Genomic DNA, 16,153 nt, shown 5'->3' with positions numbered 1-16,153 from the left:
CTATTTCTGTTCTCTAATGTACGTTCTTTTGAGTTTTCTTTTATGTACGTTGCCTTGAGTTTTCAAAATACTCAGTTTAGGATTGTTTATTAATATGTAGTCTTGGTTCCATGAACTGTGAAATAAATTGCATTTTTTTCTTTATCCCTCAAGCAGAAATTTGGATTTTCCACTATTTATCATAGTTTCTCAGTTGTGTCCCTTCCTTCTAATTTGATATACCTTACTCTAGACTAGGGGTGTCCAAACTGCGGCCCGCAGGTCAACTGTGGCCCACAATCCATTTTTAATTGGCCTGCAGCAAATTCCAAAAATATATTTAGTTTACTTAAATAAACCAGGTGAGGCAGTATGTACTTCACGTTGAGTGAGTGGCCCGGCTGTTTGTGTATTTTACTGCATATGGCCCTTGGTGAAAAACGTTGAAAAAAGTTTGGACACCCCTACTCTAGACAGTTGCATACATAAAGATAGAAATAAAAAGTCGAGAAAGATCACTTTGAAAATATTCAGCTGAAATTTTCTCCTATCTAAATATGTTTTAATTTTACCTTTACTTTAGTTATCTGGTGACAAAAAATCATGTGGTTTTTTTTATTTTTTATTTTTAAAGTGATTTGCTTATATCGTTGCCCACAAATGGAAACAAAGCTGACAGGTTTTGGATGTTAAACTGTGTGGTAATTGAAAGAGATTCAGAGATATTCTTGGTATCATATTACCCAGGGGTATCATGTTGGCATATGAACACAGAAGAGTAGAATGAACTAAAAAAAAACAAGCAAAAAACAATTTTAAATCAATGATGTCTATTACAAGGGAAAATAAATTTTTACATCATTTTTAAATCTTTGCATTTGCTACTTTCACTGGAGATCTTCCCTTTTATATAGTGTAAGGACTAAGTATTGGTTTTGATGTAGGTTAATGTCCATCATCATATCATCAACCTCAGCATCAGAGAACACTGACCTGTGAAATTGAATTCTCTTTCATATCTGCTGACATGATGCATAATGATGAACAAATACTATTCTTTTGGAGATTCATCTCCAAAATGGTCATAAGTGTCATCCTCTCTTCAGCATGATTCTGTGAGGCTAAAATAAAATACATGTGAAGATAATTTTTTGGAAAGCACAATACTGCAAGGTAGTATTATTATTATTATGGAGGGCCTATATTATAGTGGTAATGGATGCAGGCTTGGGGCCAGACTTTCTTGGTTCAAATAATGACACTACATGTTTGACCTTGGGGATGCTACTTAATCTCTGTGTGCCTCAATTCCTTCATCTGTAGAACAGGTCTAACAATAACCCTTACCTAATAGTGTTGTTGTGAGGATTACATGAGATAATAATGGAAAGCCCTTAGTACAGGCCCCAAGACATTTTAAGTGTCCCTTGCTCTTAAATAATAATATTTAAATATCTAATATATCAAGTTTTGAATTGCTGCTCTGTGATGCTTGATTCATAGCATTCAAGTTTGTTAAACATAGTTCAGACTGACGTTTTCTGATGCAGTTCACAAATGACCCCATGGAAGAGATTTATTATCTTTAGAAAGAAGAGCTCCTGAGGACACTGCCTAGGCTATAGGAAATCTCAACAAATATTCTTAAAAAGTTCCTTTGAAACTGTGGTCTCATTTTTATGAACCTACAAGTTCCAACTGTTTTTAAAGGAATCACAGAGTCCTTCATCCTCCCAGAAATAGTTCCATTAGTCTCATTGTTTGATTAAAATGAAAACTCCCTATATCATGGCATTTTTCAAGACTAAATTTCTTTATACCCAGTTTTGAATTTATGGGAAATCCACCCCCACCTCTGGGTAATATTTTGTATGATGAAAGGGCCTCACTAGGGAAATTCTAACTGAAGATAATAGCATGGTGTATTAAATGTTGCCAGCATTCCATTTAATACTAAACAATTACATAACAGGCTATTTAAATGCTTAAGTTAAAAGTGATCTATTAATATTGAGTACACTTCTACTGTGAAGTCCATTCTCTTGATTTCGAACAAACACCATTTAAGTGCCAATGTACTATTATTACAAGAGTTTACTATTTTATTCTTGCTCCAAAATGGCATCAACAGTGATGGGGTGCTTTCAGGGGATTGTTGAACAGAATTTTTGCAACAAAGGGACAAGTTTGAGGAAATGCAAAATATCAACAGTAGGCATTGCAATGCTTTATCTCAGCACTCCTCAAAGCTACACACCCCTGATCAAACAAGCAGCTTTATGGCCTGTGCAATTGCAACTGAAATATAACTGACTTCGACAAAACCGGCTTCCACAGCATTTCCTGTCCAAAAATTACCATGTGGTCATCTGTAGCTAAATGGTTACAAATCGTCAAGTTACTAAGACATCACCACCCCAATTTTTTTTTTTTTTAAACAAAGGAGTCCGAGTGAGCAAACCTTGTCATCTGCAAATCCTCTCTGACTTCTTTGATTCCCTTTCCTTTCATTGGGTAAAAAAGGAAGAATAAAAACAAACAAACAAAAACACTCCCTGTAATATCTATCTGTTCTAGGTGTCACATCCCTGTGGCTTATTTACAGTTTTAGTTTTTTGGGTCCCCCCCCCCCCTCACTGTTTAGCTTGTCTTGCCTGGCAATGACTTACTGAAGGAAATCTGCGCTTTCAGGGCGAGCTGTTCCTTTAACCCCTGTGGCTCCCTCCGCCTTGGAGGCGAGCAAGGCGTGCTGCAGTGTCTGGGAACCCACCTAGAGGGCCCCCTTGACGCCAGCACATCCCCTGTCAGGCAGCAGTGTCTGCAGCCGGTAGGGCTGCTGCAGAGTTTATGTACAGTACCAGGGAGCCTGCAAGTGCCTGAGCCGCTCAGAGCCGGGCGGCGCAGCCCAGGGCAGACGAGGCGGCTGCGACGACTCCAAAGGTTCTGCTGGAAACTCGGCGCTGGGGGACCCCAGCAGGAGCCTGTGGCCACTGTGTTTTAAAAGCATGCAAGGTCTGTATGGCTTGGGCATGAGAATCTTTCAGAAGATGTCAGAGCATCAGAGTAAATGACACCTATTGGGGAATTGAATTTGGGGTAACAAAAAACGAGAGAGAGAAAGAGAGAGAGAGAGAGAGAGAGAGAAGAAAGACAGCGGGGGAAGAAATTCTTAGACAACGTCTGACTTGCAGCTGGGAAATTCATTTTCTTTCCAAGGCAAAATATGAAAAGCCCACACATGGTTTTGATAACAACAAATTAAAGGGGTTTCTGCAGCGAAAAGATCAATAGCTTAGTCATTTTACTTAAAGAGAGCAGACAGCCTTATTCTGGTTAGGCAGCTAAAACGAATTTCCTCATGACAGCACCTTCTGAAGTCATGATGGGAGCTAATGGTAGTCCTGTCCTGCAAAGCAGAAATTGCTCCTTGCCTTCCTACTTGTGCAGTTGAAAACCAGCAATCCTGAGATTTGGGAAAGAAGTTGGCTTTGATTATACATGATTTCTAGCCCCTCTGCCCAGGTCTTTGTCCAATTCGTCTCAGAAGGCAGCACTGCGTTAAAGTGACCACACATGAATATGTACCTAAGAAAGAAGAAAAAGCAATATTCATTTCTAAAGGACAGCATGGCAAAGCGACCTGAAGTTTTCCATTTCCCTTCTAACACTTCTTTAACAAGGATAACAAGAAACTGTCTTTTGACTCCTTTTTGCCCACATTCCAGAGCCCTTCCTGTGAGGATGCATTCATTTATACTCTAGGCAGTTGGATTTTTACCAGGACAATATTTGCCACCGTTTAGGATTAACGATTGAACTGGTTATTTTAGTGTCTTGACTAACTAGGGGAACCTAAATGGATGGACCCATATCTGCAGTGCTCTGTGATGTTTGTTTCTTCAAATCCTGGAAGGGTTTTTGTTGTTGCTATTTGTTTTTCTTTGGGGGGGGGATTTTTTTTGGAATTCAGTACTTGTTGCAATAATTGCCCATGATAGCTGCTTAAACAGGAGAGTTGGAATTCATCTGTGAAAATCACTACATGTAACAAAAAGCATATGAGACAAGGAAAATATTGATGAGAGAAGATCTACAAACATGATGCACGTGAATAATTTCCCCTTTAGAAGGCATTCCTGGATATGGTGAGTAATCAATATCTCCTTCAGTTTGTAAAACTCAGAATTATAAAATTTCCATGACAGGTACCAGAGGCAGATTTGTCTTGAACAAGAATATTGGTATCAAGTAAGGATGAAAAGTAAAACATGTTTAAGACAAGATGTTGTCTGAGAAAGTAATGGTTATGCAACAACAAATTAGTTGTTCAGATGAAAGCATCCCCAAATAGGAAGTCAAGTATGAGGACATTTATAATTGCTAACATTTCATGGAGAAAAAAATAACAACAACAACAACAACAACAAACCAACTTTGAGGATGGCAACTATTTAACTAATAAAAGAGAAAAGGAGGTTTGGGATTTATTTTTTGTTCTTTTCTTTCATTTGAAAATTCCCTGGGCAAAGACACACATGTATTTCTGATATCTAATATCCATTTGCCTGGCCTTAAGTTCTTTTGGATTTCTTAAAGAATATTAAGAGAAAACTTAGAATGTTGACTTAATTTAAACATAATACTAATACGTTTGTGCCTCACATATAAGGACTATTTTAACTAATCAAGAAATATTTCTACCAGAACAAACCAATTAAATAGAATTGTAACACAGGAATCATGAAGTGCTCAGACTCCCATAGAACTTGCTTTAGTGCGTTGGATTTGCTCATATATTAATAATAAGGTTCAATGTAATGTATTAAGATCCCTGGACATATGATATCATGTACCATTTCTTGTTAGAGTTTATGACTAAATGTGTATCGGAACTAATTGCTGAGATTATTATAAAAGCAAAGCTCATTGTTTAAAATTGCTGGTTTTTACCAGACCTTTAGAGGTGTCTGGGTTCAATCTCTCATAGCAGAAACTTTGTGAGTACGTGATAAAGGCACATTTTAAGGTTTTATGGCTACTAACATGGTTTGTTTGGGATACTGCGATGTGTCTGATTTTGAAAGTGTATTTCCCAGGTAAATGTTTGGCTGGCCTCAGCATAAGTGATAGATATTAAAATGCAGGTTTCTGAGGGTTCTCCAGTTGCTTTTATGATAGTGTCTTGAATGAAAGCTTCCTCGTATCATAATCACATGCTGGTTTGTTATAGACGTTGTTAGCTTATTTGATAAAAATCAGTTACAGAGAGGGGTGGGTGACATCCTCTGTCACTCTGGACAGTTGCTCATTTTCTATCAACACTCGATATATCCAGAATCGAAGTTGTGGCGTATCTTCCTTCTCTGCTGTCCAGAGCCACCATCCCCAGTCTCCAGTGTGCTTGCGAGGGAGTCTGGGTGACATGCCTACAAACCTCGGTGGCCCACTTCCAAGTGCATCACAGAGTTCCCCACTCAGTGGGAGGTTTGGTGCCATCCTCTTGCTGGTCCTAATGGTGAGGGTCAGGCATCAGTAATAAGATCCTTGTCATTCTTACAGATACAGTCACATAAATAGTCTTTAACCCTAAGACATAAAGGTCCTGGACCAGTTTCTGGCGTATGTTAGGCATTTGTCAAATACTTTTTTTTTCTATTCCTTATTCCTTAATTAAGGTTAATTTTATACCTATTAAGATTTGTTTAGGGGGAAAATTACCATTCTCATTTCTATAAAGTGTACCTGAATATAAAGCAACAGTTTTTGTTCTGTATAAGCTCTGTTGTTTGGATCCATTTGTTTATGTTGCAATTGGTAGTATGTACTACGGTTTGAATGCCTATTATTATAACCACCTTTTATTTTGTTTCATTTACCTCACTGCTACTTTTGACTGGAAAGATATGAGCTATTCAGCCCTGTAGTTTTTGAAAGAATGCAAATGTGCTTATTCATGCTCCTCTAGACCTATAATATGCATGTTTGAAAGCTGTATACAGAAGTTGAGAGTCCTGGTGATTTTCTTTTGTTCCTGAAGCTAGGTAACCCTTTATGCATTTCACTGCATGACCTACCAGTTTGCTGTTGTTGTGGCCAAATTGAGCCAGTGTAGAGTGTGAGTGTTCTGTGCATCTATTCTTCCCTGGTCCCCTTAGAAGGATTCATTAAGACGAACTTGGACAGGGTGGTAGTTTTTTCCAGGTGACCCAATTAATGTTATGTTTGGTTCTCAACTTCCCCAATAATTGTTGTTCTCTTATTTATAACCTCACCTGTCAATACTGCAGTAAGAGATTGTGGGTGTTTGTTGGCAGAAAACCTTCTTTCCCTTTGTCCTACTGTAAGAGTCCCTATTGGATGAGATTCCATGCTCATGAATTATCATGCTAGGAAGAAAGGATTTGCTAAGTTGTTCATCTTTTCATCCCCAAAGAGTCCCTTTCCTCATTCTCACATGCACAATTTTTTCTTTTTTCCACAAAGAGGCAGATCAGAAGTTGGCAACAGACCAATGCCAGGGAAGAATAAACAGAGATGCATGCTTTGGTTTTGTGAGCTCTAGTTTTTTCCTCTCTATGAAAGCTCTAAACCCTTTGGGTAGGCAGGACACAGAGGTGCATGTTCTTTTTCTCTTCCACTTTTTGAGGAGCAAGACGGAGGGAAAATTGAGATACAGGGGTCTAGAGTAGTCTTCAGAAGTTTATCAGAGGTAATGATTCAAATAGAACCTTATGCACAGAGTTCCCCCACTTGGACTCTCATCCTCTTGCCCTCAGGCTGGTGTGTTGATAATTGAGCAGTAGTATAACAAATCCATTGTTTATTGGTTACAAGTTAAAGTTAATAAGTGGTCTTATTACTTGTCTTAATAGAACACTACCTCTTGAGTGCTAAAAGAGTGGTATGAAGAATGTGCTTTTCTTGTTTAAAGCTACGTTAGAAATATTTGCTGGAGGATTTTATTGCGAAAGCTTCTTTCCATTACACTTTTCAACCTTTTTACTGCCAAGTAAACCAAGATAAGAGTTTGCCTCACAGGATAAATAAGTACTATATGGCTCTTCTTATTGTTTATTCTGACTAGGTGTGAGAATGTAGTGGTAGCCTGGGAATTCAGGATCAGGTCTTCTTGCATGGTTGGAAGAAGGGAAATGCAGGTCAGCTTTCTAGGAACTTAAATTTCATTTAGCAGCAATTAAGATGACTCTTTAAAAGCACGATCACATAGGATCATGTGCAGGGATCTAACAAGAATGACATAACATAGTGTGTCTAACCTATGTGTGTAGCTTTTTGCTTTACTTAAAAGTTACATAACAGCTTTGTATAATCTAATTTATAAAAAATGCTATCATTTCATGCCAGAAGCACCAGGGTCATGTTGAATGCAACTGAATCTTACATTATAAAATTTAGGAGGGTATTTTATTTAAATAACTTTGTATTCTTTTTATGATGAACTCAAATAACTGAGAGAGAAGACCCTGGGAGACAGAAGCTGAAGGCTCTTGCGAGAGGAAGCTGTACAGGGCTGCTAGCAGTGTACTCCTCTGAGGAAACCTGAGGAAGGCTTGGGACTAATAGTTGTGGATGGTGATTAGCTGTTTTACTTATTTGATGATAAATGCTTTTATCAAACTCTCTCTGTGATGCTGAGAGGTGACTTTGATCAAGAGGCAAAATAAGGTGATCACATACCTTGTCCCAACATTGAGGCTTCTTTCCTTTTTCTCGGCCCCCACATCTTTTCGTTGGACTTTCCCTTTCCAGGTTCCTAGTAAAGTACAATCTAGCAAATCACAGTTTGGTTGTTTCCCCTACAGAACAGGGTTCAACTAATCTACTAACCCATTTTGCTTTGTGTCCTTTGATCAAAATCCTTTATGGAATGAAGCAAGATATAAATCACTGTGTCAGTACTATCCTATGCATGTATGTGTTTATTTTAATATACCGGGGGTGCCCCCAAAAACGTATACACGTGACTTGTATTTCAAAAAAATGCATACACATGACTTGTATTCATCTTTTGTTATCGGTATATCTTGAGTATTACAATTTAATACAATTTTTTCCTTTCTTAAAATGTGTATACATTTTTTTGGCACCCTCTGTTTATATTTTTTTTCAATAGCAAATCCACTGGATAAATAATCAGAGAAAGGAAAGCTGGCCTGCTTCTTAATGAAAGGATAATCCTTCTTATCTAGCCTCTAAGGGTTTCATCTTTTAAGTTTCTCTTCTCTTCATATATTGAAACTACAGAAACTCAACCCAGAACTGTATTTTCCAGAGTTTATGTTTTGCCTAATGGAATGATCTCACTTGTTTATGAGAATTTTACTGGGTGGGAGAAACACTGAGTTTGATGACAGCATCTGCATTGAAGGGCAATGCATTAAGTCTCATGCAAGGTAGGGGAGCTGTGCTCCTTTTGGTAACCTAAAATTCTGCCAGTGTCTGCGTGTCTTCTAATGAGATTTTAGGTCATTGCTGACCTGGCTTCAGCTCCATCTCTTCCTCTGAATGACAAAATTACCCAGCAATTTTAGAATACAAATACATACCAAACTCTCAGTTTGATTCTGAATTCCTGTTATGGCCAAATGCAATTTTCTTGTGAACCCAATAAAGTTTAGATACAGCCCATAATTATACAAACTCATCTTGTTCACCCAGTCCGTGGGGCTCAATGTAAAGTCAGCCATGGTTTAAGGTCGAAGTTCAGGTTTAGATATAATACAGTGACGGTGTTTCCTTTAGAGGAAATATTGATCCTATCAAACATATAATTTTTCTCTTGGCTTTCTGGTTTACTGTCGTTCATTGCCTCTAGCTGCATTCTCCTTAATTTCTTTTAATGACACCTTATAATTTTAAAATGAAAATAAAAATTCATATTTTATTTTAATTTTAAAAAAATCATGAAGTAATGGTATGATAGAGGAGGAAACTTGCCATCTTTAATACCAGTGGTCCTACAGCTTCTGGAAATTAAATATAATTGTCAGTCCCAGCAGATTTTCCGTGGCAGTAAAACAGTACACTTCAAACTGCTGACAGGATATATCCTCAGTGGGCTAAGTGGGTGGCCCACGCCGGGGAGGTTTCAGACAACTCCTTCAAAAGGAAAAAGGGAAACAAGTATTCTTCATCATGTGAAAATGATTAGCTATGAATTTGGGATGTTTTGCTTCTATAAATTCTTCACTTTCTACCCCCTTATTCCTGCACCCCTTTTAGTTACATCCACTAATGCTGAAGTATCCAAGTTCATCGAAAAACCATCAAGCCAGAAAAAAAAAATAGTTCAGAATTCTGAGACAAAGAAGAACCCAAGGAGATAACAACGAGCGTCCCACTTGCCACGGGCTTGGAGTTCCTTTCTTTTTTTTTTAAACAATAACCATGCGTCACCTCTTCATCTCCTCCCTGGATCACACCCCATAGACATGAATGCTCATTGATACCCTCTCTAGCTGTAGCAGCATCCCCCTTTTTTACCATAGCTCCAAAGTGTCTGTAAGCCATTGGTTAACCGCTACAACACTTTCACTAGAGGGACTATTAGATGGTGTTTCCAGTTGTTAGAGAAGTACCAGCCTATAAACATACCCAAAATAGCATATTTTAACGAGAGGTTATGTTATGTACAATTTTGGGCTATATATTTAGTTTTAAAAATGGTTAATCCGGATTCTATGTAATCCGTGTATTGGCTAGAGAGGAACAAAACAAAAGAAAACAAAACGAAACCAAACACTCCTCCAGGTTTGTAACTGATTCTAGTGTTAATGCTTTGCGTGACCTTGGGGAAGCTCTCTGAGCTCTTCACCACCTGTTGAAAATGATTGCAGCAGATATTTACCCTCTTCATGTTGAAGAGTAGCCTATTAAAAGAAACTCTCATAGCACATTGGTAATAATGATTTATTAGATTGTTAAACAATGACATGCTAAAGCCTCTTGGATGAAGTTCATAAAATATAGGTAACAAACATAACTATTGTACACTTCATGGAAGAGATCAACAGTAATTGAACCCGCCCCCAACCCTCCACCCCCAGGTCCATGCCATATGTTGTCACAGAAATTATACTACCTAATGGCAACTGTAACTTTTGGAGGTGGGCCTTATTTGAATCCCTGTTTGCAGGTGAAGAAATTAATGCTCATGGACGGTAAATAATTTACTCAAGGTCACATATCTATTACTGAAGGAAGCTGACCCACTCAAAACCAAGTCTGACCTGGTATTAAAGCACGGTGTCTTTTTTATTTTTTATTGGGGAAGGGGAACAGGACTTTATTGGGGAACAGTGTGTACTTCCAGGACTTTTTTCCAAGTCAAGTTGTTGTCCTTTCAATCTTAGTTGTGGAGGGCGCAGCTCAGTTCCAGGTCCAGTTGTCGTTGCTAGTTGCAGGGGGCGCAGCCCACCATCCCTTGCGGGAGTCAAACCTGCAACCTTGTGGTTGAGAGGACGCGCTCCAACCAACTGAGCCATCTGGGAGCTCAGCTCAAGGTGCCGTGTTCAATCTTAGTTGCACGGGGCGGAGCCCACCATCCCTTGTGGGACTCAGGAATTGAACTGGCAACCTTGTGGTTGAGAGCCCACTGGCCCATGTGGGGGTCGAACCGGCAGCCTTCGGAATTAGGAGCATGGAGCTCCCGCCTGAGCCACTGGGCCGACCCCCGCAGTGTCTTTTTATTCACCATATTCTTCTGTGGCAGATGCCTTAGCACTCTGGCCATGGACCTCCTGGAAAATAGACTAGTTGTAAGACCAGAGAAAAGAAACAGACTCAGCCTGTTAGTTAGCAAGTTGAGTAAGTACATGGCATGCCTAGTGAGTGCCAATGGCCTTACCCTGAGAATCCCTTCCTGTTCATGTTAGCACTGTGACCTATACTTTAGCACGTCAGCAGATCTGTGTTTTCTCAGAATGAGAAAGTTTACAAGGATTGGAGATGAGCCGTGTTCCCAGGGCCACTCTCGCCTGTCAGGTCCTTTCTGCGAATTAGGAAAGATGAATTAGAAATGCAGGCTGTAGTGCGTGGTGAATGGACAGAGCCTCTGTGCAAAGCAGAAGGCGTCCCATCCCTTGGGCAAACACTGGAAGGGTGGAACACAGATGAATTCAACTTCACTCACTGTCTCTGCAAGGCGCTGTGGGGCAGGGATCACAATGAACAGCCCTGGCCCTGCTTTGACATGGGTTCCACCCCTACCTTAAAGGGCAGTTATGACAGACAGATGAAATGCTTTTGAGTGTGCTTTGCCAACAATGAAAGATCATACATGTTTTGGGGTTTGCTACCATAATTATTTCTTTCTTCAAAATGTTGTCATTATAGGTTTTTAAAATTAATTTTTGCACAGTTAAAAGAATATTAACATTGTCTGAAATCAGTGGTAATGCCAAACAGCCAAATAAATATTTTAATCGTGAAATAGCCCATCTCTGAGCTGCTGAAAATTTGTGGTGAATTGGAATGGAAAATATGGAACATACTGATTCATGTAAACATCGGGATGTGCAGGTAAATAGATAACAGTACTGCCTTGAAGATAATCATAGATTAGTAAGGAGAACAGCCAAGGAAAGAAGTAATTACAGTATAGTAGAGAGCGTATTAATATACGTTTACACAAAGTATTATGGGAGTCCAAAGGAAGAAACAACTGGCTAGTCCTAATACATTACAGAGGTCGAGAAATGAGGAAATAAAAGTGTATCTGATGGATCTGAGAATTAGCAGTTATTGGCAACACTTTGGAGAATGGTTTAAGGGAGAGTCTGGGGGTAAGTTATGTTTCACGGGTTTTAAAAGCGGAGAAAAGTAGTACACACTACTTTCAAAATTTTGGACAAGAAAGAACGAGGGGTAGAAAGGAGGGGAGAGGAGGGAAGAAAAGTGGGAGGTAACCCCAGTAGTTAGTGAAGAATACTAAGTACTTTTAAGGGTCAGGGAGCACGTCCCAAAGGAAGTATCCAGATATAGGATCTGGACAACTAGTGAAGGACATGGTTTCCTCCAAGACAGGAGAGAGGAATGAGCAGATGAATGCAGACAAGGTAAAGATTAGGTAGGTGAAAGGAGAACCTGAAGGAGTTTTGATCTCATGCCCTCTGTTTTCTCTGGGAAGTAGGATTCGAGATCCTATCTCAAGAGGGAGGACCTCAGAGTGTCAGGTGGAGAAGCTTAGTCAGCTTATGGAACAGTTTCTGTGGGGAACTGGAAAGCTGCTGAAGAGGGAAGTATGTGAGTGTCAATCAAGTTGGAAAAAGTCAGTGATGCTGAATGAATATGCGAAGTGATTAAAGGATATTTTGCTGTGCTTTTAAAATTACTTAACACAAGTTGTCAAGTCAGGAAAAGGGGCAGAGATATGACAGAAATTTTAGAATTCTTAATTACTAAATTAGAAACTGTGTTGTAATAATTAGATTTTCTCCTATTAATTGTGTTTTTGGGATTCCAAAGAATACAGAGTTGATTTTATTGTTGTTGTCTATTTGGTAGTGGTGGAAGATGTTTTATGAACATATTAATTAGATTGCGGTTCCAGTTTCATGACCTGATTTTGGAAATGTGAGATTTCCTAGGCTGCCTGGAAATAACTCTAGGGTGACAAACAGAAGCTTTAAGGTGTTTGCTTTGAAATCCATCTTCAAATGAATAAAAATCAGTTGGAAGAGACGTCAAAATGATTCATCTTTGCTCACTTTTTAATAGGAACCTTTCTGTGGCTTATGTTGGAATGTCCCAAATCCATATATATGTTACCTCTTTTTACAAAGATTTCTTCAAAACCCTTCTGACGTTTACTTGAAAGCGTCACCAGTCTCTGAGAAACTTATAGAAAATAACAAAACACAATATGACTTTAACGGAACCGATACAACCGAGTTTAAATATTTATACATTTAAATTCTCTTTTATGTTTCTATGGTACCTCGGGGGAAAGGAGAAATTACAAATATAAGATGTAAATTAGGGAAAGTTTTAAATAGCCTTATAATTTTTAGGCCGTAATTATAAACCCTATAATGTACCATGAGTTTAGGAGATCTTATGAATTCCTTTTATCTTTTCTAATCATCAGCACGTTACCTGAGGTCTGCAGACCTTCCTCTTTAAGATTCTTGGTTTTCAGTGCTCATGATTACTTTGTACAGGCCTTTCTTTGTAGGATTTCAGCTTCACCTCTGAACCTCTAAATAAGGTATTAGACAGTCCTAGTCACCTATAAGGGAACTTCATTCTTCCCTCCCTTTGAGTTTTCATGTTTGTTTGTTGTATTTTTTTTGAAATCTGAAGTTGAGGAACTTGAACTAAATGATAAATTTGGTGCTATAAAAATCTGTGTTTCTATATCTTATTAATTTACCCATTTGTGTCTTGTTTAAGCATAACTGCCCTTCGTTAAAGGAAATACTGAGAAATCATACATTGATCAACAAACTACTACAGGACTAAACTCTGATGTTTTTCTGAAATATTTGGTTCTTCCTACAGAAAACCCTTAGTCTCTCAGCCTTAGGTATTTGGCTTAATTCCTTCTCCACAAAACTGCACTTTAAATATCAGCCTTTTTCATGCCCGATATCAGCAACTTTATGCCCATTAATGCTGATATTCACAGAAATATGTCCTATATACCATTTACGTGTCTCATATGTCCATTTATTTGTTTACAACATGTCAAATTTTAATTATTTTTTCCACAGTACATGATATGGTCCAGCCTCCATGTATGGCTTTTCTCTCCTGCTTTCATACATCTTGCACTGTCAAACTAAGCTCTAAACACATGATCTCCTTTATATCCCTTCTTATTGCTAGAAAATATATCGGCTTTGTATTATATACAGTACAGCATAAGGGTCTGCCTCATCTGGCCTCTCCGCCTTTCCAATTTCATGAATAAACACTAGCTAGCTATAATTAGTATGAATGCTATTTGCTTAATTATTCCACCATATGTAGTCCATATTTGAGTTGCGATATATATCCATTCTTTAGGATGGAGTTTACGCACGTATATTTTTAAGTCACAGAACCCCTCGTTCAAGTAAAACTTAGGCAGTGACTTAATGTATGAAATAGATATGGCAGGTTTTGAGGAGATTTATATCGATACTGCATTTTTAACGAAAATGTAGGTGAAGAAGCTGGAGCCCGGCTAGTCAACAGGCCCCACCATGGCTCCCTCTACCCCTTGCCCTAAGACCCTTGATGGGGTGCCATCGTGTCTGAAAACACTGCCCTGCAACATGAGGGACCTTGTATTGGAATGTACTTCCAGCCTCTTGTCTTTTGCAATGTCAAAACCCCGGCTAATCCATCAGAACTTGGTCTGCTTGGCCTTTCCTGAACTCCAGGTAGAGTCAAGCCCTTCTGTTCTCCTGGAGCTCTTTGTGCTTCCTACAGTATGGTTTTGGCGCTCTACAGTATTCCATGTGCAGAGAGGCAGCCGGCTAAGTGGCAAAGAGCACTGGCTCTGGATCCAGAGTGCCTTCAAATCCGGATCCGTGCTTCCTAGCTGTGTGGCTGTGAACATGTTATTTAACCTCTCTCTGTCCCAGTTTCTCATTTGCAAAATGAGGTTTATGATAGTTTGTACCTCATAGGCCGTTGTGTGGATGAAACGTTGTAATACATATAAAGTGCTTGGAAAGGTGTCTAGCACGCAGGTGCTCCACCATAGTTAATTGCTACTAGAGCTGTTGTGCATATTCATTGGGTTGGGGACCCCCAGAAACAGTCCTTGTGAGAAGGATCTCAGTGCAAATGGTTTATTTGAGAAATTATCCCAATGGGGGAGTGAGGAAGCGAGATAAGAAAGGGAAAAAGCCCATACAGGGTATATTATTGATCAGGTAACTGAAGTAGGCGACTGGGATTCAGTCCTTTTGGGGACCTCTGGGAAATGATGGAGAACTTGCTTCAGAATTGTCCTACCACAGGAACAAGGACACTGGAGGATTGATCCTCCAACTCTCATTGTTCATGGGAGTTGAAGGATGGGTACGGTTTAGACAGGCAGAGTATCCCCTGTAAGGAAAGCAGATGGATATGTTTGGGAAAAGCGAGAAGACCATTCACCAATGGTTACTGTTAGGAGTTAATGCCTAGCATTTGAAGGCTGGCCTGCCTGCAAGCAAAGCCTCAGGTAGAGTGTTGGCCATGCTTAGACTAGGACCCCACCAGTGTGGTATTGCTGAGGGGGTATGGACAGAGCCTTGACAGTGCTTGCCAGACGACTGTGAACAGGAGTACCCAGGGCTTTCTGCATTATTCTGTTTCATTTTCCCTGGCCCATGTGCTAGGTATCCATAGATCTTTGAGGAATGAGTGCATGATTTAACACGTGGATTTTTTTCTTCTTGACCTTCAAAGCTCTTTGTAAATTGTATCTCACCTCACCTATCTTTAATTCTCATGATTCCCAAACCAGATTCCTCATCTTTAGTTATATCAGTCTTCTCGCTTTTTCCAAACATACCCATCTGTTTTTCCTTACAGGGGATACTCTGCCTGTCTGAACCGTACGCATCCTTCAAGTTCCCCAATCTCCAACAGGCCATCTCTTCCATGAAACCTTCTTTGACCTCAGATAGCTCAATTCCCTAAAGTTCCCTTGACATGAAGAACACTGCACAATTTAACGTTCGCTTATCTGCTGACTGGTGAGGTTCCATAATTGATGCGTATTTCAAGGCTAAATAAAAAAATCCATATCTTATATACCTCTCATCTTTTTTCACAGACTTGGCCACATCATACATAGTAAGTGCTTTTAAATACTGAGAGGCAGTGACGCATGAGCTTTGGAGTTAGATAACCATAATTACATTCCTGTTCTTCCACTTAGGAGCGATGTGACCTTGAGCAACTGTATAAATTACTGCACCTTTTTTTCCCTCATCTAGAAAATATGGCTAATAATCCTACCTCATCATATTGCTGTTAAGGATTAAATGAGATACTGTATGTAAAATGCTTAGCACAGTTCTCCTCAGTAGTAGGTGCTCAATCAACAGGATGTGTCAGATTCTTTTGATTGCGTCAGATTCTTTTGATTCTAACATAGTTAATATCTTAGACTTTTCATATTATTACTCTTCCTTAGTTTGTCATTTTGCTGTTACTTTGATTTTAGATGTTT

General features: G+C 39.2%; 1 protein-coding gene across 6 annotated transcripts in view; it reads left to right on the top strand.

Annotated features, from left to right (window-relative positions):
* Positions 1–16,153, top strand: part of PDE4D (phosphodiesterase 4D) — a 1,245,242-nt gene that overhangs the window by 737,613 nt on the left and 491,476 nt on the right. The window contains exon 1 of one of the 6 annotated variants that reach the window (XM_033111251.1): positions 2,820–4,124. The exons of the other annotated variants lie outside the window; for them this stretch is intronic. Coding sequence (XP_032967142.1) covers positions 4,078–4,124 — 47 coding nt within the window. The 5' untranslated portion in view covers positions 2,820–4,077. Of the gene's footprint in view, positions 1–2,819; positions 4,125–16,153 lie in introns of those variants that run through there. 6 annotated transcript variants of the gene reach the window in all.

Source organism: Rhinolophus ferrumequinum, chromosome 7, assembly GCF_004115265.2.
Source record: "Rhinolophus ferrumequinum isolate MPI-CBG mRhiFer1 chromosome 7, mRhiFer1_v1.p, whole genome shotgun sequence".
Lineage (NCBI taxonomy): Eukaryota > Metazoa > Chordata > Mammalia > Chiroptera > Rhinolophidae > Rhinolophus > Rhinolophus ferrumequinum.
Note: the sequence above shows the minus strand (reverse complement) of the source record. Positions and strands in the feature narration are given on the sequence as shown.